The sequence below is a fragment of the Pseudorca crassidens genome, chromosome 13, assembly GCF_039906515.1.
Source record: "Pseudorca crassidens isolate mPseCra1 chromosome 13, mPseCra1.hap1, whole genome shotgun sequence".
Classification (NCBI taxonomy): domain Eukaryota; kingdom Metazoa; phylum Chordata; class Mammalia; order Artiodactyla; family Delphinidae; genus Pseudorca; species Pseudorca crassidens.
In genome coordinates this window covers 10065577-10090479 of record NC_090308.1, presented here as the reverse complement: position 1 = coordinate 10090479, position 24903 = coordinate 10065577, and the positions used below count along the sequence as shown (strand labels likewise).

The window sequence follows — 24903 nt, the reverse complement described above, 5'->3', positions numbered from 1 at the left end:
ATAGCTTGCCTTGTCCTGGAGCCCACAGGTGTGTCCCTTCGCACTTCTGTGAATTGGTTATATCAGGTTAGGAAGGGAATGCTTTAGGGGCAGGTACTTTAAGAATTACCCAGGACCCAGCCACTCTTCTAGACCCCCCGCCCTCCCTGGCTCTGAGACCGTGGGGGTGGGGTGGGGGGCAGATGTCAGGCAACTCAGCATTCAGCCTGGGGCGGGAGGAGTGGGTGGAATCCTGTCCTGTCGTCCCTTTCAGCATTCAGCAGCTCTGCATGTGTGCATGTGCACACATCTATTAGCTTAAGTTTTGTTTCCAGGAACTCAGATAATTGCCTTGATTGCTGAAGTGTGAATCCTTTCTACATTGGATGTAGCATATTACTAGCTTAATAATCTTCCTCTGTTTCTACCTGGCTTCACAAAAAATTCTGAAAGTCTGAATCGAACTATTGTTGAACCCAGTAATCAAGCTGAATACAATGTTTTACCAGCTGAACATGTGCAAAATCATGCATCTCACGTGCCCTAAGTAGAGATGTTTATATATTTTTTCTCTGAATTTTGAAAATGTGGTTCAGTTTGCCCCATTTTATTTTGGAGATGATACTTTTTCTAGGAGGTGATATTTTCAATCACCTGCTACTATTAATGTTTCTTACTTATAAGCTCAGTTATATGACATTGAAGATTACTCTATTTTACTTAAATGTTATTCTTCTTAGCATAAGAAATTTTTGTTTTTCTGTAACATTCATTTTTTTGTGAGATTTTCATCAGCTCTTCTTTAGAACGTGTTTTTTAATCATTGGCAATTTTGCTGTTAATAAAAGAGAAGTTAATTATATAACAGATGGTTAACAGATAAACTTTCCAGGAGCCTAGGATCCTGATTCTGAGTTTGCTTTGTGACATTTTGGGGTACCCTGAAGAGCTCTAACCAGCTCTGCTTTACCTGGCCCCCTTTGTACTTCCTGGTCTAGATTCATTCTTCCAATCCTAAGCATCTTCCTCCACCAGTTTCCAAAGCCCTAGTTTCAGCAGTCCCAGTAGTAAGCAGTGAGGTAAAATTAAACATTAATAAAATTGCATGAGTGGAAGATGTCAATTAGTGTTGAATATGCTTTGCAGACAGTAGCATAACCTGGTATTTCTGATCCCATTCTGCAGTATTTAGTCCTAGATTATCAAGACAAATATCTTTTATCCTGCCTCTCAGTCTTTAGGGCTCATTCAGCATCTAGCTCCGGGTCTCCCCTGGGTTTGCAGACTTAGTGATCTGGGAGCCCAGCCATTGCGGCAGGCCTGCACTGATGTACTGACTCCTGCTGGTGGGGGCTGTGGCACATGCCCTAGTGCCACAGCCATGAGGAAGACAGAGTAAAGGCTCTGTCCTCTCACTCTGATGAGGGTGTGGAAGACAGTTTCCTCCTTCCTCTTCTCTCAACCTCCCTTCATAATCTTTAGCAGATGTCGCCTGTCCTCAGTGGTGTAACTAGTAACAATAACCTTGACTCTCTGATCTTTGGTTTCTGTGTCTGTCAAATGAGGATTTTAATAACTGCCTAGAGGTTGTTATGATAAAATTACAGGACCTTAAAGATTGTTTGTGTAGCTTAAAACTGTATAAAAAGTAAGTTATAACATTAGGACTCATTTCTGCCAACATAACTTCAAAGGGATTTATTGTCACAGTATGACATAAAAATACACATCACTCTTTTACTATAAGAGCACTTTTGCAATTACCTAAAATGTAAGAATTTCTCACCACAAGGTTTGGTTACAATTTTGACTATTACGTTAGAAGATCATAGTTTGAAATTCAGACAGTCCTCCAATGTTGATTTCTAAACAGGAGGATCCAAAGCCTATAGTTTTCAGCTTACTGAAGTAATCATTTACGAATCAGGCATTCCATTCGGATGGTATATCACCGCATAAAGTGCTTTTCCTGTGAGTCTTTGACAGGTTTGTTGGACTAGATGCTGACAGCTTACAGGAAAGCTATAGGATAGTTCAATGAAAGGGAGGTACAACTTTACTCACTTTTTAGCGATAGATCAGATCCTATGGGTTCAACTTACAAGAGACCTCATTAAAGTCTTCTGATAACAAGTGGCCGTGCTCTGAATTTTGGGCGTTATCTAGAAAAACTTTGAAGGGGGCATTGTTATGATTTTCAAATAGTGTTCTGAACAGGTATTGGTCCAAGTATGTGTTATTCTATAAATGCATGCTATTTCTTTCTTTCTTAGGACCTGTCTGGCTCCATTGATGACCTCCCCACGGGAACAGAAGCAACTTTGAGCTCAGCAGTCAGTGCATCCGGGTCCACAAGCAGCCAAGGGGATCAGAGCAACCCAGCTCAGTCGCCTTTCTCTCCACACGCATCTCCCCATCTCTCCAGCATCCCTGGGGGCCCATCGCCTTCTCCTGTCGGCTCTCCTGTAGGAAGCAACCAGTCACGATCTGGCCCAATTTCTCCTGCAAGTATTCCAGGTACTCACTTCTTAATGATTATTATTTTACTCTGTAGTAAATACAGACCTAGTGTTCATCAATAACAACATGCATACCATTCTTTCTTTTACTATTTAAAAACCTAATGATGGGACCACATATTAGGAGCATAGCTGTGAATTATCACCAAAGTATACAAGCATCCCAGTTCCTAAATATACTTGACTAATGACTGTAAACACCTAATTAATAAAATCAGCAATTACTTTGATATTTTCAGTTCGCACATTTACCTTAGCTTATGCCAGAAAATTATTTATTCTCTTAGCATATGTTTTGTGATGATTCTGTTAACTAAGCTCCTGTGTTGATAAGTGCCACGAAAGTGAGATCATGGGTAGCACTAGCCTTAGTTTTTAGGCTTCTATTTAATTTATACCATGGCAGTTATTTTCTAAAATATCTTTAGTGTTTATACTTCTTGTCTTAATTTGCCAGCACACATTCAAGGCCTTGTTATTTATACAAATTCTTGCCTTCTAATTTTTATATAAGAAGTGCATGTTCCAATTAACCTCTTGCATTCAGCTATTTCAGTAGTCATACTACTTCTGTATCTTTTGCTTCCTTTATTATGTGCGTGGGGTTATGTATTTGTTTACTTACTTGTCAGTTGCCTCATCCTATCCCAGCTGTCTTTCTTATATCAAACATCATTCATTCAAACCCACCAAGCAACTAGCTTTCCTTTATCTGCAAAGTAGGTGTAATTTTTTTTCTGTGTAAATTTTGCTAGCGTGATGCAGGTGACTGGCTGCCAGAAAAGTACTTTTTACTAATCTATCAGAATTGATATTGAATTGCTGATAAATTTCCTGATAGGTTGTTCTATTATCTTAAAAACATGGGTGGCAGTTTTAACCCTTTTTACTATTTTGCTCCTTTTATATTTTAAATACATGTTGTATGTGTATAAACATATGTATGAACGTATGAAAAATGCTAATTATGAAACGTAACTCAAATGAGTACTCATGACTCACGATCCAATTTAAGAATTGGAGTACTGCCAGTGTTGTTTCTACCTGTGTGTTCCTTCCTTTTCTTCAGCCCTATAACTCTCCCCAGCCTCAGATATTCTCTGAATGTATTTTAAATCATTCTTTTTGGATTATTTGGAGTTTTTAAAGAATTTTATTATGAACATTCATAGAGTACGTATTGTTAGTTTTATTTAGTTTTGAGCTTTATAGAAATGTATCATATTTAAGTGACTATATAATTTATCAACCAAGCTGAGGCACCTTTGAGCTTTTAAGGGTTGCTATTAATAATTGAAGTAGAACAGGTATAAACCAGGAAGATTCTGGGCAAATCATGAAGTATGGTCACCCCAGTAATACAATATGTGGCCTTCTCCACTTAGCTTTTTTGACTAAATGTTATGTGCCTAGGATCCATATTTTAAACTACCTATAATTTTGATACACTTTATTGACGGCATCTTGATGTTTACCTTTCTTTCAAAAATATTTGTCCTCATAATGATTGTAATAAAACCTGGATTTACCTGCTTTTAATATTTTTAAAGCTATGACTGCTATGTATTTCAGTATTCCTTAGGCAATTTTTGGTATTGAGATGGTTTTTGAGGTATCGCCTACCTAAACACTGGGAAGTTATATGTAAAATACTAAGTTTGTCAAAGAACCCACTCCATTTTTCTGAACTGCATCCAAAGGACTTTTCTTAATAACTTAAATGAAAACTTTTCTGAGGCATCAAGATATTTTAGTTTTCCATTTAAAATTCCTAGCATGGGTAGTTCACCATCTGAGGATTTTCATACATATACTTATCATTCCAGATGGGGGTTTTGACACTTTTATTTCACTGTTTGGATTTTGGTACTGTATAGAACACACAAAACCCAACAAAAGAGCTCAATTTGGGTACATGATATCACATTAGAGGTAGATGTAACTGGTCTAAGAGTCTGGTACTTAGTTGTGTTTTGCACAGGGTAAGGTTGGTCAGTGAATTACGATTCTGATGACCTCTATTAGCCCTGTCACAAATGAGGCCTGTCCTTCACAGTACCTTCAGGGGAGGACCTGAATGTGATTTTTCTCTGCTGACTTCCTAGGGAAGTGAGTTTTTAATAGAAAGCTTTCAGCTTTCTTGGAAATGATGTTTAAGGCTAATAGTTTGTTTTGTAAACTTGTGTCAGAAATTCTGACTGCCCAGGGCCAGGGCCTACGTTTCATTTCATCATATTGCAGCCTATATTACTCTACACGATGCTTGATAAAACTATTCAGTGAAATTTAGTACAGGGATAAAATTCCATAGTAAAAGTTCCACTTGTGTTCAGAGGCACGCGATTCAGATAAATCCAGAATTATCTCTGCTGAGTTAAAGCTGTAGAGTAATAGAGTTATATAAAACGTGGCAAATAGAACATTTCTTGAATGTCAGTGTTATTGCAAGGGGAATAAACTCTTAGAAAATCTGGTGAGCGGTTTTGGCATTTATTCACCTTCCTCCCAGGTGTGGAATGACAAATAACATTTGAGCTGGATGGACTTTCCTAATCATCTGATCCCACCTCCTCGTTTTATTGCCACTTACCAGCTGTGTAACCTTGGACAAGCCTCTAAGCCTCCTTATGCCTCAGTTTCTGCATCTGTAAAGATAATAACCACATCTCCTAGGATTACTGTAAAGATTAAATGTGTTAATATGTATAAAGCAGGCACATGGTAAGCATTCAGTGCACGGTAGTGATGGTTTTGATTACGGTTATTATTATTCACACTGAGATGTAGAGACTTGTCCATGATCATCACTGTCCGGAACACCACAAGTGGTTTTGGCTACAAGTCTTCTGATTCTTAATCCAGTAGTGTTCTTGTACCATTCAGAAGACACGTATATAAAGTTTCCAGTGATGATTTGCTGTGTGTACTGAGGTTATTCGATAGGATCGCTAGAACTAGCCATGGAAGCGCGATGTATTTTCACAAAGTTGAAACCATCTTTCTCCCGACCTGAAAAAACAGATAGGTCAGCGGTCGCTCTTCTGGGAGGCTGGGTCTGAGAAGGTTAAGAAGGGACAGAAGACAAGCGTTGAAACCCCTGCTTCGCTCAGATCGTAGGCAGGTAGACTTCTGCGTGAGGTGATAGGCAGGCAGTGTAGCATAAAATTTACCAATAGCTGCAGTTCAGAATCCTGGGTTATTTCTCACACTTTCTGCATGTATTGAGACAACGTGAGTCCCACCCGCTCCGTGTTCCCAGCCAGGGCTGCCACATGCACTTGAGCAGGTTGCTCACTGGACCAGGGACATGGGCCGGGGGAGTAAATGGCAGTGAAGCGCCGGCTGCTCTCCTGGGGGAGGGGCACCCTTTGTAATTCATACAGCGGAGCCGCAGAGCTATCAGCACTCTTGTCCTGGACCTCTTGGTAGTCATCCTCGTGGCTTGAGTACAGATACCACCTGTTTCTCTACTCTTTTCCCCAGCTAAGCTCAGGGACACTCAAACATACATTTTTGGTAGACGCTCATCAAACATTTTATGTGGTGTTGTTTTACGGGGATTTGTTAAAAATCATGCAGGTTTTATTGAAAAACATTTTGGTCTTCTCTTTCCCTCCGTTTAGCCTATATGCCCTTCTTTTAAAAAGTTATTTTAAATACATTTTTGTGAACTTTGTCATAAATAATAAAACCACACTTTAGAGACGATCGTAACGTTGATTATTTGGGGGGCTGTTATTTAACTAAATGCAGACACCCTTCCTTAGAGAATAAATGAGCCCTTAGGCTGCTTGAGTAGTCTCACCTCCTCCTTTTCCCATCTCTAGCCCTTATGTTAAATTTCGTTGGTCTGTACCGTAGAGTCTGAGAGCATTTCCGATCTACCTACATTTGCTTCTGAGTCTGAACCAATGAAATGCAAATGTCCGGTAAAGATTACATGGTTTCTCACCCAGGGCATGATACTCAGACTGCTTTTTTTGGGGAACATCTGTTTGGAATTTCCCTTTATTTTTCTGTCTGTAGCCTTTTGCTTTCTTTTCTCCCCCTTCCTTCCTCTCATTCCCAGCACTGACTTGTTTTTCCTGCCCTTACTTCTCTCCCATTAACTCCTGTTATATCTTGCTAGTGCCTCTCCATGCGTCACACAGATTGGCTCGTTCACTCATTGTCTCTCCAGCAAGGCACTGTTAAAATGAGCAGCTGTTGTGTAGCTGACAGCTGGGGTGAGGCAAAGCCAAAATGTTGTGCGGCCTCTTCCTGGTGTTGCTTTCCCAGGGTTTTTTGAAAAAGTGCAACCGTCTTTCTCCATCTCTACTCTGGTAAATAAAATTGACAGCTAATGAGAAGTATCCCAGAAGTAGATGAACAAAAGCCCACTAAAGCATCCCGAATGGCTGAATCTGTTTCTTGCCTGTTAAACCTTTTCTCCACCCACTGCACATTTGCCCTCCTATCATGCTGCCTCACAAACATTGTGAGTGTCATGGGAACAACTACTGTGATACACCGGCACATCAGCCCTGGTACATCCCTCCCTAACTCAGTGGGGCTTTTCCTTCCTGCGTTCTTTTGAAAAGCAGGATGGAGATTTTCTGTGGTAAGTAGCCACATGGATTCTCTCCCTTTGTTTGCACATTACTGGGCTCCAGCATTGCAGCTGTCTATGGTTAGAAGGGAAAGGATTCAGCCTGGTTGTTTAATCTAAACAAGCATTTGAGAACAGAAATGTATACGTTGTACGTTCAGTGCCATTGTACATTTTCCGGGTTTTTACTTAATGTTTCACTTCTCTCTCCTCTTGATATATTTATATTTAGAAGCAGAAATGAAATATCCCCATCTTTCTAATTGTTAGTGTGCATGTATGTACACATTTAAATAAAGCAAATCTAACGTAGGGCGCAGTTGATTCCGAAATGTATGATATTAAACATTTTGTTTCCCTTCTAATAAATGATCCCATTGCATTGCTTCCTGGGTTACAGCCGAGAGTTATTGACCTTGATTTAAGGAGAATAAACTATTGGGTCTTGAATGTATTGTGTAGGTCTTACACTGGGCCTGATTCGTCCTAACACATAGTGGAGGCTGACACAGCACAACGGCAGAATGCATTGCTGTTGCCAAAAGATTTAGTGGATGTTAATTTCACTTGTCTTGCCTCCAGAACCAACCACTGCAGTTTACTAACAAAGCAAAAATGTAAATAAGCTGAACGGTTTTTATTTTTATTTTATTGGCCGAAGGCTTTTGTCAGCTTTTTCCTCCACGTGCTCTAAGCAGCAACAGTGTTTAAATATTCAGAAAGGTGAACATCTGGTGGGGGCTGCTGATAGGCAGGCGGATATTAACTGTTCGTAGCCTAATAAACAGTTTTGTTTATAAAAACTTTAAATGTTCAGACTGTTGAGGTTAGTTCATCGGTTTTATTATCAAAGATCTAAGGAAGGATAGAACCTGTAAATTCCTGAATAGATTTTTCCCCACTCTGTTTTTTAGCATTTGGCATTTGTGCCAAGTCCAGTTTTAGGTGGAGCTAAGTCACTTTCATCTGACAGCCGAAGGGCTATTGATTATTGTAGACTAGGACCCCAGATAGAAAATTAGGTATTCACAGTAGTGTCGTGATGAGGAGACATTTCTTTCCAACCATTCTTTTTCTGGCATAATATTAGGTGTTTATTATGAGAAGACCAATCAAAGTCAACATTTTCCTAGCTGTCATGGACAGAAATAAAATAAAGTTTCATCAAATACGAGAGTAAAACTCCCTCCTTTTAAGTTTTATGTGCTTTGCTGTTGGAGGTGTCTCACCTCCCGCCTTGCCCCTCCCCAGATTGACTGCTGGCCAAAGGAGAGCACGAGGCCGTGGGTCAGGGTGTTCTAAGAGCTGAGAGATGTAAAGGAAGAAGAAGGGCAAGGGGAGAGTGGTCTTTCATCAGTCTTTTAAGAGCTGCCCTCCTTGCTCCAGTCTTTTTCCATTCATGCCTCCCGCCCCCAGAAGCTCTCCTTTCCCTCCCTCTCCAGCCAGCTGGAGCCTCCCCCATGAGCATCTCTGCCCATGTGCCTCCCCAGGTGGAGCTGCTCTGTCCCTCTTTACTTACATAGACTCATACCTGGCAAATAAGTTGCTGTCCTTTGAAAAGGACCACAGGTTTTAAGAGCCTGCAGAAATGGCTTTGCCAGAGATAGCCCTTCCACTTTCATAAAGCACCAGTTACTTTATGGTTAAGCCTGATTCTCTGAAGCTTTATCATGTCAGTTCCCAGATGGTGAGCGATGCATCCAGCGTACCAACTAACCATAATGAATTTGTGCCCCTCAGGAAAATCTTAGACACTAAAAGAATGAATTCCAAAAAAGGTAGCACGTATTAGATTAAATATGGAAAATAACTCTTTGGACAGCGTTGTGGTTTATTTAGAGTTCTTCTGTATAAGTGCTCACCTGGTTTACCCTCTGCTTTGAAAGTGAGAGCTAAGTAGATTTCTGTAGGAGCTGATATAGCTGCAGATACAAACAAGAAGATATTCTGGTCAAAAAAGCTAATTTTCTTGCTTAATTTGACATTCAGACAAGCAAATTCTGGAAGGATGCTATAATGGGAAAGAGAAAAATGAATTGCAGTTAGGAGTTAGTCATAGGCTGGAGTGAACAGGAAGGATTTTAGTGAGAGGAAATGATAGTTCCTGGTCTAATTTGTCAAGATTAGTACCTAAAAAATGAACACCGGAGGGTGTAAATCAGTGTCTCTCTCTTTTTTAATCCATTCCCCTGGGATTTTTAGAACTCTTAGGGCTCAAGCCCAACCCATCCTAAATAAGTAAAATTTTCACTTTTTAATTTATCCTTGCTTAATAAAACTCAGGGTCAAATTATGAGCTAATTTCTATATGTAAGGGGTTCTAAACCAGTTTCCTTTCATGATAACAGCAGGATCTCTAAAATTTTTTATTGAAAGTCTGCACAGTCACCCTACCTGGTAATCTGATTTTGAAACATCTATCAAGTGTTCTTTTTTGGCTTCACTCGCAGTAGAAATCCTGCAACAGCTTGTTGCAAGGAACATGCATGCTGCTTATTGGCAAGCTGTGCAGGAAAAAAAAAATTCTTAAACACAAAATGCCATTGATATATTCGTGTTTTTAATCTGTGGCAGCCCAGAAAACATTGATTCAGCACTTCTACAAACCAAAGAGAACTTCAGCCAGTATTTTTTTTCCCTTACAAAGTAAAATATTTGTGTGTTATACAAAGCAGTAATTTCAGATCCTTTCCAAATGATGCTTAGCAATACTTTAAAAAAGCAACAATATATTTTGTCTTTTCGAGAGATGCCATTGCAGCTCTCTGTGGCTGGGTTACTGGTTATTAGAGCCTCCCCCTTTAAGATACTAATTTAAAATTCAGCCAGCATCCTGGCTGTACCTTGGTCTCCTGCTGTGTCTAAAGGGCAGGTTCCCCCTGCTGACCTGCAGCCAGACCCTTGCATTTGCAGCAGCTGCTCCAGGATTCTTAGCTACCCTGCCCTTTAGAGGTCCCTCCTGACCCAAGGCAGGTATCCTGATAAACTGGGGAATGAGTATGTCTCCTTCTTTTCCAAAAGTAGAAATCGTTCCAGTTCTTCCATCCCAACAAATTTCAAAGTAAGCCTTTTATCCTCCTCTCACATTCAGAAATGAGAGCACGGGGATTTTCTCAAAATACACAGTCCCACTTGGTTTTGCTCCCCCTCTTAGTTAAAATTAAGTCAGGCAGTTCAGTTTAAACTCTCCTCTCATTTTCCATTCCCTTTCTTTGATCTTCTGCATGTGAAAATGTAGGAAAGCCTGTGTCATCAAGGTCATATTTTGTGCCTCATCCTGCTCTGTAAGATCCGCAGTAACGAACGTGCTGACGTGCTGGATCCAGCAGTCCACTCCCACTTCTCCACGATTTCTTTTTTTACGTTATTCACTGAAGAAGCACTTCAGACACCTTGTTCACTGTTTGTTTTCATTTCTTGAGCTAAATGGGCTGTCACTGTTCTCGACTTGTGCTTAACTGAGTATTGTTGCTTCTTCTTTTTTTTTTTTTTTGCGATACACGGGCCTCTCACTGCTGTGGCCTCTCCCGTTGCGGAGCACAGGCTCCGGACGCGCAGGCTCAGCGGCCATGGCTCACGGGCCCAGCTGCTCCGCGGCACGTGGGATCATCCCGGACCGGAGCACGAACCCGTGTCCCCTGCATCGGCAGGCGGCCTCTCAACCACTGCGCCTCCAGGGAAGCCCTGTTGCTTCTTGAAGCAGCATTGCGCTGCCGCTGTTGGAACGCTATTGGCATCGAACTGCTGTATTTTCTGTCTTCACTGGGAATGAGGAATCGGAAGGAAGGGGCACAAAAGCTTTTAGGGACTAATTTTAGCCTAGAAGTAAAAGTTTCAAAAGTCATTTAGCTACATTTTGGAAAACGGTGATAAAGCAAATAGTTGTTACAGTCAAGATGTTCCTAAAGTTGATTCCACAAACTTTAGGTGTGTTACTCTATTTTCTAAAGGGAAGAAATAGTAGTTGTGAAAGGAACAAAACCATTTTACAAGGAGTGTCATGCTTATTTACCTATTTTCTGATAATCCTGGAGCCAGGATTATTATGATGTGTTGATTGATTATAGCCGTTATGTCTCCTACTAATCAGTTTCATCACTTATTCTCAGTTCACACACTTGCACCTTTGATTTCTCTTCCATAACAGGGTGATACGGGTTGTTATTGACTAATGAAGAACAGAATTGGTTTCGGCAAGAGACAAACAGAATGCTGACACCAATCCTAAAGTGCATTAATCTTTAATAATCCACATCTGCTTGTTCATAAATGATATAGCCAGGGATTGTTAATGTTGATACTCTCCCTTCCAAACAGAAAGCGACATAGGAGTTTGTACTTGGAAACTACGGTAAATGTATACATAGCTGAGTGCCAAGAATGTGGCCGTGCTGAGGACGCCAAATGGATTAATTCATTGAATTTTTTTTTTTTTAAGTAGCATGTTGCACTTCACTATTGGGTAATCAGGTGATATCCTGAGGAAAGCCCATTAGCCCAACTGCTCATTTTCTTCTCTCATTCATTAATTCAGCAAAGTGCTGAATGCATCCTATGCTGTGGGCGTGTTTCTAGAACTGGAGAAAAATACACTGAATATAAATGACAAAGGGACCTGTCCTCATGAAACTTAAGTTCTAATGAGAAAGACAGGAAATACACAAACAGTATTGGGTTGGCCAAAAGGCTCGTTCGTTTTTTTCTGTACGATGCCTGTAGTAGCATTCAATTGTCTTTAACTTCATTCGAAACAGTTTTGTTAGATTGTATGTGACAGCTGTCATATCAGCGTGAATTTAAAAAAAGACTTATCAGAATTGGTGAATTTTTGTGTATCCATTTTAATATTGAAGTTGGAAGGAAAAAGCAACATTTTCGGCATATTATGCTTTATTATTTCAAGAAAGGTAAAAATGCAACTGAAACGCAAAAAAAGATTTGTGCAGCGTATGGAGAAGATGCTGTGACTGATCAAACATGTCAAAAGTGGTTTGCAAAGTTTCATGCTGGAGATTTCTTGCTGGACGATGCTCCACTGTCGGGTAAAACAGTTGAAGTTGATAGCGATCAAATTGAGACATTAATTGAGAACAATCAACGCTATACCATGCAGGAGATAGCCGACATACTCAAAATATACAAATGAAGTGTTGAAAACCATTTGCACTAGCTTGGTTATGTTCATTGCTTTGATGTTTGGGTTAAGTGTAAATTAAGCAAAAACAAAACCTCTTGACTATATTTCAGCATGCGATTCTCTACTTAAATGTAATGAAAACGTTCTTTTTTTTTTTTTTTTTTTTGACTTGAAACATCACCCATTTATTATCTCACAGATCTGTAGGTTGTAAGTCTGGCACTGTGTGGTTGGATTCTCCGCTGAGGGTCTTACAACAGCAAAGTGTTGACAGGGCTGTGTAGCTTTCCAGAAGCCCTGAGGAAGAATCTGCTTCTGAGTTCACTAAGGTTGTCAGAATTCAGTTTCTTGTGGTTGTAGGACTGCGGTCCCTGTTTCCTTGACACATGGCCCCAGCCGTCTTCTGGCCAGCAACATTAAATCGTTCTCGCTCTTCAGATTTCTCTGATTTTCCCTCTGCCTTGCTCTTCAGCTTTTAAGGGCTCATGTGACTACACTTTGTCTATGCAGAAATTCAGGATAATCTGCCTATTTTAAGATCTGTTGATTGTTAACCTAATTTAGGAACTGCAGAGTTCCCTTTGTCATGTAAGGTAGTGTATTCACAATCATCCTGGGGATTTAGGCATGGGATTTTTTGTTGGAGGTTGGGACATAATTCTCTCCGGCATAGTGTCTTACAAAGAGCAAAGGATATCATAATGAAAACGTTCAGTTTTTAAAACAAATTGTGACAGGCGATGAGAAGTGGATACTGTACAATAATGTGGAACAGAAGAGATCGTGGGGCAGGTGACGTGAACCACCACCAACCACACCAAAGGCCAGTCTTCATCCAGAGAAGTTGATGTTGTGTATATGGTGGGATTGGAAGGGAGTCCTCTATTATGAGCTCCTTCCGGAAAACCAAACGTTTAATTCCAACAAGTACTGCTCCCAGTTAGACCAACTGAAAGCAGCACGTGATGAAAAGCGTCCAGAATTAGTCAACAGAAAACGCATAATCTTCCATCAGGATATTGCAAGACCGCATGTTTCTCTGATGACCAGACAACAACTGTTACAGCTTGGCTGGGAAGTTCTGATTCCTCCGCCATATTCACCAGACATTGTACCTACAGATTTCCATTTATTTCGGTCTTTACAAAATTCTCTTAATAGAAAAAATTTCCATACCCTGGAAGACTGTAAAAGGCACCTGGAAGAGTTCTTTGCTCAAAAAGATAAAAAGTTTGGGGAAGATGGAATTGTGAAGTTGCCTGAAAAGTGGCAGAAGGTAGTGGAACGAAACAGTGAATACTTTGTTCAGTACAGTTCTTGGTGAAAAGGAAAAATGTGTCCTTTATTTTTACTTAAAAACCGAAGGCACTTTTTGGCCAATCCAATATATAGCTTATTGTTGGGGGGAAAATCAGATTGCTTCTTTAGATGACAATAATTAGGGAATGTATCTCTAAGAAATTAATATTCGAGGGCTTCCCTGGTGGTGCAGTGGTTAAGAATCCACCTGCCAATGCAAGGGACATGTTTTCAAGCCCTGATCCAGGAAGATCCCGCGTGCCACGGAGCAGCTAAGCCTGTGTGCCACAACTACTGAGCCTGCACTCTAGAGCCTGTGAGCCACAACTACTGAAGCCCTTGTGCCTAGAGCTTGTGCTCCACAACAAGAGAAGCCACCACAATGAGAAGCCCGCACACCGCAATGAAGAGTAGCCCCTGCTCCCGCAACTAGAGAAAGCCTGTGCGCAGCACCGGAGATCCATGGCAGCCAAAAATAAATAAATAAATTTTTAAGAAAAGAAATTAATATTCGAACAAGAGGCTCAGTGAATGAAGGTGAAAAGCAAGCCATGTGAATATCTGGGAGTGAGGTATCCAGGCAGAGCAAAGAGCAAGTACAAAGGCCCTGAGTCAGTAATGTGTTTGGTGTGCTGGGCAGGGGACACAGAAAGGTAGGCAGTTAGATTAGAGAGTGACCCAGGACCAGCTTATATCGGGCTTTGTAGGTTATGATTGGAATTTAGGAATTTAAGTGTGATGGTAGAGAAGGCAGAGAGGATGGCGTGATCCATTGCAGGCTGTAAAAGGGTCATTGTGGCTGCTGAGTGACCTGTAGAGGGGACGGCTAGAAGCCACGAGACTGGTTAGGAGGCCACTGCAGTAGCCTAGGGGAAGCTTGGTCATGGCTGGATGTGTGGGTAGCAGTAGCGGGGGCAGAAGGTTTTTGGCCCAAGAGATTGGTAAATGGTGGTTCTGTATGGTGGAAGACAAAGGAAGGAACAGGTGTTTGTAGGGGGAATCTAGAGTTTGATTTTGAAGATGTTACATTTGACACGCCTGTTAGGCATCCGAAGGGAGATTTTGGATAGGCAGCTGGTTATACGAAGACTCTGGATTCAGAGTAGAGATCTAGGCTGGAGAAAACAGTTTGTGAGTCATTAGAATTCTAGGTGAGATCACCTAGGACACCTGGCCTACATCACAGTCACCTGGAGGGCTTGTGTAAGCACAGATGACCGGACCCCACACCGAGGTTCTGAGTCAGTAGGTTTGGGGTGGAGCTGGAGAATTGGCGTTTCCGACACGTTCCTAACTGAAGCTGAAGTTGCGGCCTGGGAACTGCTGACCCGGGGAATGAGTAAAGGTCAGTGGTTCTCAACTCTGGCTATACAGGACATCCTGGGAGAGGCTGGTGGTAGGCCAGACCCCAGAGATGCCAACTTAATTGTTCTAACGGGAATACTCCATGTACTTTTTTTAAAGCTCTCCAGGTGATTATTACGTGCAGCCAAGGTTGACACTGAGAGAAGAATTCTGAGGACTGAATCCTAGGGCACTCCAAAATGTAGAGACCATGAATAGGAGAAGGAACAGCCAGTGGCAGAACTGGAAAATAGGGAGAGTGTGGTGCTCTAGAAGCAATGCAAAGAAAGAGTTTCTGGGATGTGGAAGAGACCAACTGTGTCCATTACAGCCTAACACTTCCCTTGAAGTGTTCCAAAGGCATGTTTTAAAAGGAAGCTAGTATTCCCAGTTATGATCATGTATGTATTGGTCATAGAAAAGCTTAGGGATAAATAGCTCACTTTTTGAGGGCTGCGTATTGCTTTTTTTTTCTTTCTTTCTATAACTAGGGTATGATTCAGTTGAAATTGTAATGTCATGGGAAAAAAATTATTGTGTTAAAATAATTGTTATATTCTCAGGCCTAATTGAGTTAGTAATAGAATCCCTTATTTTCACAGTTGTTCCCCTAATTCTGTTTCACACAAAATCCAAGAATCATGTCATTTAAATTCTACTTGAAAAAAAAGGCAAGGGCTTCCCTGGTGGCACAGTGGTTGAGAGTCCGCCTGCCAATGCAGGGGACACGGGTTCATGCCCCGGTCCGGGAAGATCCCACATGCCGCGTAGCGGCTGGGCCCCGTGAGCCACGGCCGCTGAGCCTGCGCGTCCAGAGCCTGTGCTCCGCAACGGGAGAGGCCACAACAGTGAGAGGCCCGCGTATTGTAAAAAAAAAAAAAAAAGGCAAAACATGTATTTTTAGAGAGCTGAACCCTAGTGCATACTTTTTTTATGTTGCATCACTGCTTTGTACTAGAAGTGCACAGAGGGAACTAGGTTAGTATATTCCCTGTTTCAATTCTACTAAGAGTGATTTTGTGTCAGATCTTTGTTCCTAGAGTTGAATTCCTTTTGCCTGGAATATCCATCCTGCCCCTTACCAGCTGGCAAACTCCTGCTTATCCTTCAAGACCCAACTTCATTGTCTTTCCCTTTGCAAAGTCATACCTATCCCTCCATGCCAAAGAGAGTCCTACTGTCCGTCCTACTGTCTAGGGTCCTCCAAATAGCCCGGAGCCTCGTGAGGGCAGTGATCATTGCTTCCTTTTTATCCTCCGTGCCAAGAACAGTGCCTGACAAGTAAGAGGCGCTCCAAAACTGTTGGCCAAACCAAAGAGCTCACAGTTGTCTTGGAATAAACAGGAATTCAAGAAAAGAAAGTACTAAAATTTATAACTTATATAACCTTTCCTCCTATAGGCTGGGAACCATCTTTCTGCATCTGTGTTTCACCATTTATGGGATCATTCTATTTCCCTCCCTCTGGAAAGAGATTCCACTATGATAAAATTATTCTACTTTCTTTCCCCTCAAAAACAGAACATGAATTAGTGGTCCCAAGATTTGTCAGTTTAAACCAGACCTCTACATATGTAGACCCTGCCTGATTCTAATTCATCATACACAGAAATTGTGTCACATAAGTATTGTAGCAAATTTCTGGGATTGTCTGATATCCAGTTTTATTCATTATCTCATTGTTTTTAATAAATATCTATTATTAATAACTAACTGTATCTTCCAAGAAAATGGCCAATTAGATTGGCTACGGGGAGAGTTTTGTCATTACCCAGATAATATTCCCGTTTCCCAAGTAGCCATTATCAGCGTTGGCTGGATAAACATGGAGTTTGAAATATTAGCTAGTGACTAGAATTTGGCCTTCAGCAACACATGAGTAATAGGCTCCAGATATTTGAAAGTGACAAGTAGAAGAAGATAAAATAAAATGTCTAGGGCTTCCCTGGTGGCGCAGTGGTTGGGAGTCCGCCTGCCGATGCAGGGGACACGGGGTTCGTGTCCCGGTCTGGGAGGATCCCACATGCCGCGGAGCGGCTGGGCCCGTGAGCCATGGCCGCTGAGCCTGCGCGTCCAGAGCCTGTGCTCCGCAACGGAAGAGGCCACAGCAGTGAGAGGCCCGCGTTTGCAAAAAAAAAAAAAGTCTATTCGTGAAAAAGATACATTTCCAAAGCATATCTGAACATTTACTTAAAATCTGAAATAAAAGAGAGATTAAAATATACATGAGGAGGGCTTCCCTGGTGGCGCAGTGGTTAAGAATCCGCCTGCCAATGCAGGGGACACGGGTTCGAGCCCTGGTCCGGGAAGATCCCACATGCCGTGGAGCAACTAACCCCGTGCACCACAGCTGCTGTAGCCCGCGCGCCTAGAGCCCGTGCTCCGCAGCAAGAGAAGCCCACACACCACAACGAAGAGCAGGCCCCGCTCGCCACAACTAGAGAAAGCCCGCGCACAGCAACGAAGAGCCATCACAGCCAAAAATAAGTAAATTGATATATTTTAAAAATACATGAGGATATGATCCAGAACGTCTTCCTTTGTCTCTGTGTTGCCACAGTCGATGGACATCCTGCTCTCTCAGAATGGCCCCTGTATCAGGCTCTGCGTGACCTGGGCTTGCCCACGAGGCCCCTTTGCAGTCACTCCTAGAGTGTTGCTTTGCCGGCAGCCCTGGCCATCCTTTGTTCCTAAGAGGCGTAGCCCTGAGCACATCACTGCTGCCTCCTCAACTTGGCTACCCCTAGTATCTTTAAATTAAAATAATAAAGTAGTGTAAAGTGTTGGCTGTGCCTCTTAGAACCGGTCCCAACCTTTTTGGCACCAGGGACCAGTTTCATGGAAGACAGTTCTTCCACAGACGGGGGGGTGGGGGTGGGGGATGGTTCAGGCGGTAATGCGAGCGGGGCCCCCTCCCTGCAGGGCGTAAGGACACTCCTCTGTGGGTCTCTGTGGTAGCTGCACAACAGCTCCGCGCTGGTGAGCATCCGTGTGTGGTACTTTCCACAGCTACTTATGTTTACACTTGAGAGGTGTCCTGACTTGTTGGGACCCAGGATGAGAAATTTGTGACAAGAGGGGATAGAGGCGAGTGAAACTGTTATTTAAGGCGAGAACGTGCCTTGGCTTTAGAAAGGCCTGTCTCTATCAGGCAGTGTAGAGCAGCGATCAAGTAGGAGAAGAGGGAGCAGGCAGGCGCCTCATCTAATCTTTCTCCTGGGGGCCCAGGTGGACAAATTGGCAACCCTGTTCGCAGCTTTTTTTCCCTCTCCCCTTTGTACCGTAAGAACTGCTAATCGGATCCATGCTGCTGCAACTGTGGTTAGTTATTAACGAAATAAAAGCAGATTTCTTCAAAAGAACGGATGGGGGAAACGACTATACAAAATTGCCAGGTTGTTAGCATCTTAAATGCACAGCAGTCGATTTTTTCCCTTATTCTGAATTATACGATGAATACAAGTCTTTCATCCGTCACTATACCCATTTCTTCAGAAGGCAGCCAAATGGTAAGCTTCTCAAACAGAAAAGGAGTCTTAGAAAGAGGAAAAATATTGAGCAGGCATAAGAATGGGTCAGAGCAGGGGGAAATTCAGTTTGGTTTTTATTAATTTGTCCTCATGGAATAGAAACGGCCTGCTCTATGGTTTCCCCTCCCCGCCTCTTACCTGACGTCAGAGCACGGATTAGAACAGATGCGGCTGGTAGCTCTCCTGCATTTTATGTCTGGTGCTCCGCATGATTCAGAAGCTGCCTGTTTCCTATAGATGACAGAGTGCTATGGAGCTAGACTTCCTGGTGGAGGACAGACCAGCTATGTTATATCTGAACACAAATCTACTTCTCTTTCCTCAAAGATTTTTCTGTACCCAGAGACTTTTGGATTGTGTACCTTAGCTTTAAAGGTGTTGCGGAGGATGTATATTTATGAGGCTGGAACGCAGACGCTGAGCAGATTTTCAGTATGGGCGTTTATATATTTTCGTGCATTTCTGACGTTCATAAGGGATACCTCCTGAGAGCCTCGAGTTTCCCAAAGATGGAAGTGGCTTCCGCTTTCAACCAAATCACATCTCTGGTCATATTACCTACTTCCTGTGCATGTCTTCACACTGAAAGTTAACTAAAGTTGATAAACTTTCTCTAAGGTTTTGTCTTTCATTTAGTGGCTTTTTTTCTTGTCTCGCAAAGGAACGGTTGTTGACTCACGTCACCAGAGCTGGAAGGGGAGTAAAGAAGGTCTGAACTGAACAGCACTGGGAACGGGGGCCAGCCAGGTTAAGCCACATTGCTCGGGCCCTCGCCAGCGGTAGGACAGGACTGAGAGTCACACCGCCGTAAAATCAGGCACCACACCTCTCCCACCCCTTCTAGGTCTCTTAGGAACTGTCCAAACTAAGAAGGGTATATTTTAAGGCTGCAAATCTCCTCCTGTAGCTAAGTGTTTTAGGGCTCTGGTTTATCTTGAATCAAAGATTTCAGAGATCCAAAGAGTAGAGTTTAGAAGTCTGTTCTGCCCTGTATTCCCTGACTTGTCATGCACCTTGTGAGAGAGTGAGTTTCTTGCCTCAAGTTCTCTGGAGAAAAGTGTCTACCCAAAAGGACTTTAATGAGTGTCAGGTAATGAGGCTATCCGACTGGCTTCTGTGTGAAAAGACGTTAGGTAACTTTAGTACTTACTAACAGAGGGCAAATGGGAAAATTCTGGTTTGAATGCAGTCGGCTAGGTGAGATAATAATGTCTTATAACAAGTTTACAAAATAAAAACAAGCAAACAAACAAAACCCCCAAAGAGTTTGTAGTACAGCCCTGTGAAGGCATAATTCTTACGTAGAATGCATCATATTTGCTTTGTTTTTCACTTGTCAGCTACTCTAAGTTGGACTTCAGCAGTAAGGTTAACAGGAAGACTCATAACCCTCAGACTACAGTGGGGGAAATAGTTGGAAACGTAATCCAGCTGGTGTTTGTTTGCTTAGAGTGAAGATACGTGGCTCTCGTAAGGGTTCTGTCATGTTCGGGGCATCTTGGGAATTTCCTCATTACCTTAATGCCTTAGAAGTATACAAGTTGAGTATGCCTTTGCAGTACTAATTTATATTTTTAGGACCCAGTGACACATCAACAGTTTGCAGTATCTTGGGTAAGGACTGATGAAAATCTAACCCTGTTTTGAATGAACTTTTGAGCCATAAGACATAGAAAGGTTTGTCATCCAAGGTTCACGCTAACTCTTTAAAGTTGGGGGACCAGGTTGCTGTGGTTCTCTGCTTCCATTTGGAGGGTACAGGTAGGTGAAAACATTACTTTCTGGTTTATACTGCTCTAATCTGAGATTGAGTTGGTTCACAGTAAAGAATTGTGTTGACAGCCTGTTCACAGCTGCCTTCCCACCTTCCGTACCCTGATACAGCACCTCCTGATAAGAGTGAGATCCTATTTAAAACACACCAAACAATAGTAAGTGCTGTGAGTCCACAGTCAAGCCCTTCTGTAAACTCTTCACTCTAAGCTGCACCCTGAGCAGATTCCATATTTTTTTTCATTTTTTTTTTTTTTGTGTGTGGTACACGGGCCTCTCACTGTTGTGGCCTCTCCCGTTGCGGAGCACAGGCTCCGGACGCGCAGGCCCAGCGGCCATGGCTCACGGGCCCAGCTGCTCTGCGGCATGTGGGATCTTCCCGGACCGGGGCATGAACCCGTGTCCCCTGCATTGGCAGGCGGACTCTCAACCACTGCGCCACCAGAGAAGCCCCAGATTCCATATTTTTAATGTCTGCTTTGGAGCACACTGGAGTTGATGGCAGTCAGCTGGCTTTGTGAATCTGAGTAAGAAAGATTTTTTTCCCTTTATTGAAGCAAATGAAATAGAAGACACTGGCAGAGCGATGCTATACTCAAAATAATTTGTGGATTTTCTAACTTTTCTAAATAAATGCCTAAGACTAGGACATTCGATGAATTTATGGATTATTAAAAACTCATTTTTCACTCACACCATTGCTCTTAGGCATTATGCAGGTATTTAAGTTTACTAAAGAAATGACCAGTGAAATCCTTGCTGCTTGCATTGCAGAGCTGCACTATCTAATCACACTCTGGTTTGGATACTATCTTAGATAAGATGTTCAGTGATTTCCATAGATATGGAGCCCACCGTGCAATCCACCATTGCCATCTCTTAACAAAATCATGTTTGTCTTTTACCATGGCAGAAGAGAAGATCCTAACCAGTACTTTGTGTTTTAGAAATGAAAGGAATAGCTTCTACTGTGGAAAGAAGTTACAGTGTTCTTACCAGGGACTGGCAGAATATAAGAAATATATCATCCAGGGCTTCCCTGGTGGCGCAGTGGTTAAGAATCTGCCTGCCAACGCAGGGGACACGAGTTCAAGCCCTGGTCCGGGAAGATCCCACATGCTGCGGAGCAACAAAGCCCATGTGCCACAACTACTGAGCCCGTGCACCACAACTACTGAGCCCGCATGCCACAACTACTGAAGCCCACATGCCTAGAGCCCGTGCTCGGCAACAGGAGAAGCCACCGCAATGAGAAGCCCATGCACCACAACGAAGGGTAGCCCTTGCTCGCCGCAACTAGAGAAAGCCCACGCACAGCATCGAAGACCCAATGCAGCAGAAAATAAAAATAAATAAGAATTAGAATAAAGAAGAAAAGAAATATATCATACAGAAAATCTGTAAAGTCAGACTGTGGGAGAGAGTCTCATGTTCTGCTTGAGAGAGAGCTGACTTCCATAACATGAAGAAAGTATGAGGATATATTAGAAAAAAGCAACCCAGTGTCTTAGTTTGGGATGCGCAGAACTGAGTAATAGAGGGAAGTGCAAAATGAAAGTTGGTCAGGGCTGTGATGTGTTGGTGACTGGTAGCAGTAGTTTCTACAATGTGTTGTTTTTTATTTTTAAGCTCCTCACTAAAGTTAGTGGCACCACCAAGAATTCTTGAAGAGCAGAAGAATAATTCAGTTGCTAATTGCTAAAAACTATGTAATATATATTGATTTCTGTAGCAGCATTCCAGGGAAAGAACTTAGTCATAGTAGAATTGTTCGCAAAGTGACTGGAAACAGTCCTCGTTTCTTCTCAATATTCGACAACGGCCACAGCTGCCCTACATATTCTAACAAGCCTGTCTTACCCTTGTTAATTTCAAGAAATTTATGAATAGGATCCAAGACTTTGTCCCTGAACACCTCATGATCCCCACATACCCGAAAGACCCTTACTGAGGAGGATTGGCCAACAAAATCCTTCAGGTTTCTATGATTCAATGTGTCGTTTCAGGTTAATTTTAAGACGCCAATCCTCTTGAACTACTAATGGAGGAATATCATTTAGGACATTGCCTTATATATGGGAAGTACAGAGTGGTTTTTTATGTCATTTTTTACATTCAAGTAAAACCATCTCCAATTTATATAAGAACTTGATAAGACAAATAAATATGCATTCCAGATGTCGCTCTGTCTTTATCCACTTTTGCCCAATGTCAGCTAATGTAGTAAAATTGGAGGGGGAGAATGGATTCCTGGGCGTAAATTTGAGATCAACTAGTGCCTGTCATTAAAACTCCAGATTTGCCACGTTGATTAGTTATATCACTATTCCATCTTGGATAACTAAATCCATCTTAGCTTGGTTGATTTTTTTTTTTTTTTTTTTTAGCTACAACAGTGAGAAGGGAAGAAATGCTTTTTCTCCGGCCAGTACAACTTTTGAAAAATAGGATTTCTGGGTATTTCTTTGTCTGTTAGTATTATTTAGAGATAGCACAATGTTACTTCTAAAAGGGTGAATGATTTGTTTGCTAGAGGCTGTTGTAGTTCAGAGTTAGTGTGTTTGTTCTTATTGAGTTTCTATAGTTGTATGCTGTAGTAATTTAGAAAGGAATTAACCAAGGGAAATTTTAGTGTAAGTAAATGATTAATGTAGAAATCCTACTCATCTCATGTTTATTCTCTGCTACCCCAACACAACAGTGGTGGAGTATAACTTAAACATGATTACATCTGATCAATAGTTCTGATTTGTTTATTGGTTTTGGTCTGGCCAAAAAAAGTTGGAAGAATAAAACTACAAGGAACCAATTCTCTAAAAATATATCTGCTAAATGTACTTGCCATTTAAGTCTTAGACCTGCATTTGCATTAAGTGCTGGGGAATCCAGTGCATCCTGTACTAGATCTAATTTGAAGAGGACATAAATCAAATTCTGTTACTGACATTTATTTATGGAGGCCTCTTTACTAAGTATGGAGAGTGTACCAGCTTTTTAAGTCATTGCTGTTGTTAATAAATACCATTCGATATTTACTGACTTTTTGAGCAGGTGTTCCTGAATGTTTTTTTAATGATATTACTGTTTAGAATAGGGGTCAGCAACTACCACCTTTGGGCCAAATCCAGCTCGCCACCTGTTTTTGTATGTAAAGGTTTATTTATGCTCCTCTGTTTATATGTTGTCTATGGCTGCTTTTGTACTACAACAGCTGAGTTGCATAGTTGAGACAGAGAACATATAGCCTGCAAAACCTAGAATTTATACTATCTGGCAATCTACAGGAAAAAGTTTGCGTATTCCTGATCTAGAATAATAAGATAAAACTACATGATTACTGATAGCTTATAAAGATCTAATTAACTGTTAGTCTGCACTTGGTTTCTGGAGTAATCAACCACACATTTATTTATTCAACAAATATTTATTGTTTTTGTTTTTGCGGTACGTGGGCCGCTCACTGTCGCGGCCTCTCCCATCACGGAGCACAGGCTCCGGACGCGCAGGCTCAGCAGCCATGGCTCACGGGCCCAGCCGCTCCGCGACATGTGGGATCCTCCCGGCCTGGGGCACGAACCCGTGTCCCCTGCATTGGCAGGCGGACTCTCAACCACTGCGCCACCAAGGAAGCCCAACAAATATTTATTGAATGCTTACTGTATGTCTGGTTCAGGGGATGTAGTAGGGAAAAAATAGAATTCTCCATACTCGTGGAATTTACATTCTGGTAAGATGAGACAAACAATACAGAAAAGTAAAATAAGAACTATGGGGATTGTCAAGACTGTGTTGCCTGTAAGAAACAGAACTTAGCACTTGTGAGTACTGACTGCCCCACCATCGTGGTCTATGAAGTATATGAACCTGTAATATATTCATGTCTCATTCCATCCACTGTAAGTTACACATTACTAGATGTGTGCTAATTTACCAAAATTATACATATTAGCCTGTTCTCCCAATTTGTTACATACTAAAATGGTAATGTTTTGTTCATAAAATTGTTTAATTGATGATTATCTTGATTCAGTTCTTAAAAGCTATTTTTAATTAGAATAATTTCCCTCAAACCCTATCCTAGTGTTAAAATTCTAAGGAAAATATTAGCAAAGAAAATACAGTAGTACATTAGGAAAATAATGCCCCATGACTAAATGAGATTTATTCCAGGAATGCAAGATTGGTTCAATATTAACAACTCCATTATTATGATATGCCATATAAACAAATATAAAGAAAAATATTATTTCCTTTAATAAAATTCAATACCCAATCATGATAAAAAACACTCAAGGAAATAGCAATTGAAGGACACTTTCTCAACATGGTAAAATGCACATGCCTTAGTTGTAAAGCCAATATCTTATGTAGTGAGGGGAATCATTAGAGACATTTCCACTAAGATAGAAACAAGGCAACGATGACCACTCTCTCCACAGCTATTCAACAGTGTTCTAGAGACATTAGCCAGTGCAGTTAGACAAGAGCACTCAAAGGCATAAGAATGAGCATAGAAGAAGTAAAACTGTCCTCTATACAGATGATACAATAGTAAACCTAGAAAACCCCAGAGAATCAATGATAAATTAACTCAAACTATTAAAGAATTCAGTGCAGTAGCAGGATATAAAGTTAACATACAAAAAGCAGTAGCCTATACACAAGCAATAAACAGAAGACCTACTGGTAGGAAAAAAAAAATCCTATTTGTAATAGCAACAAAGAAGGTGAAAT

General features: G+C 41.6%; 1 protein-coding gene across 4 annotated transcripts in view; it reads left to right on the top strand.

Moving 5' to 3' along the window:
* Positions 1-24903, top strand: part of ARID1B (AT-rich interaction domain 1B) — a 411713-nt gene that overhangs the window by 285470 nt on the left and 101340 nt on the right. For all 4 annotated transcript variants that reach the window (XM_067701689.1, XM_067701687.1, XM_067701686.1 and 1 more), the window contains one exon: positions 2253-2496. In XM_067701689.1, coding sequence (XP_067557790.1) covers positions 2253-2496 — 244 coding nt within the window. The remainder of the gene's footprint in view (positions 1-2252; positions 2497-24903) is intronic.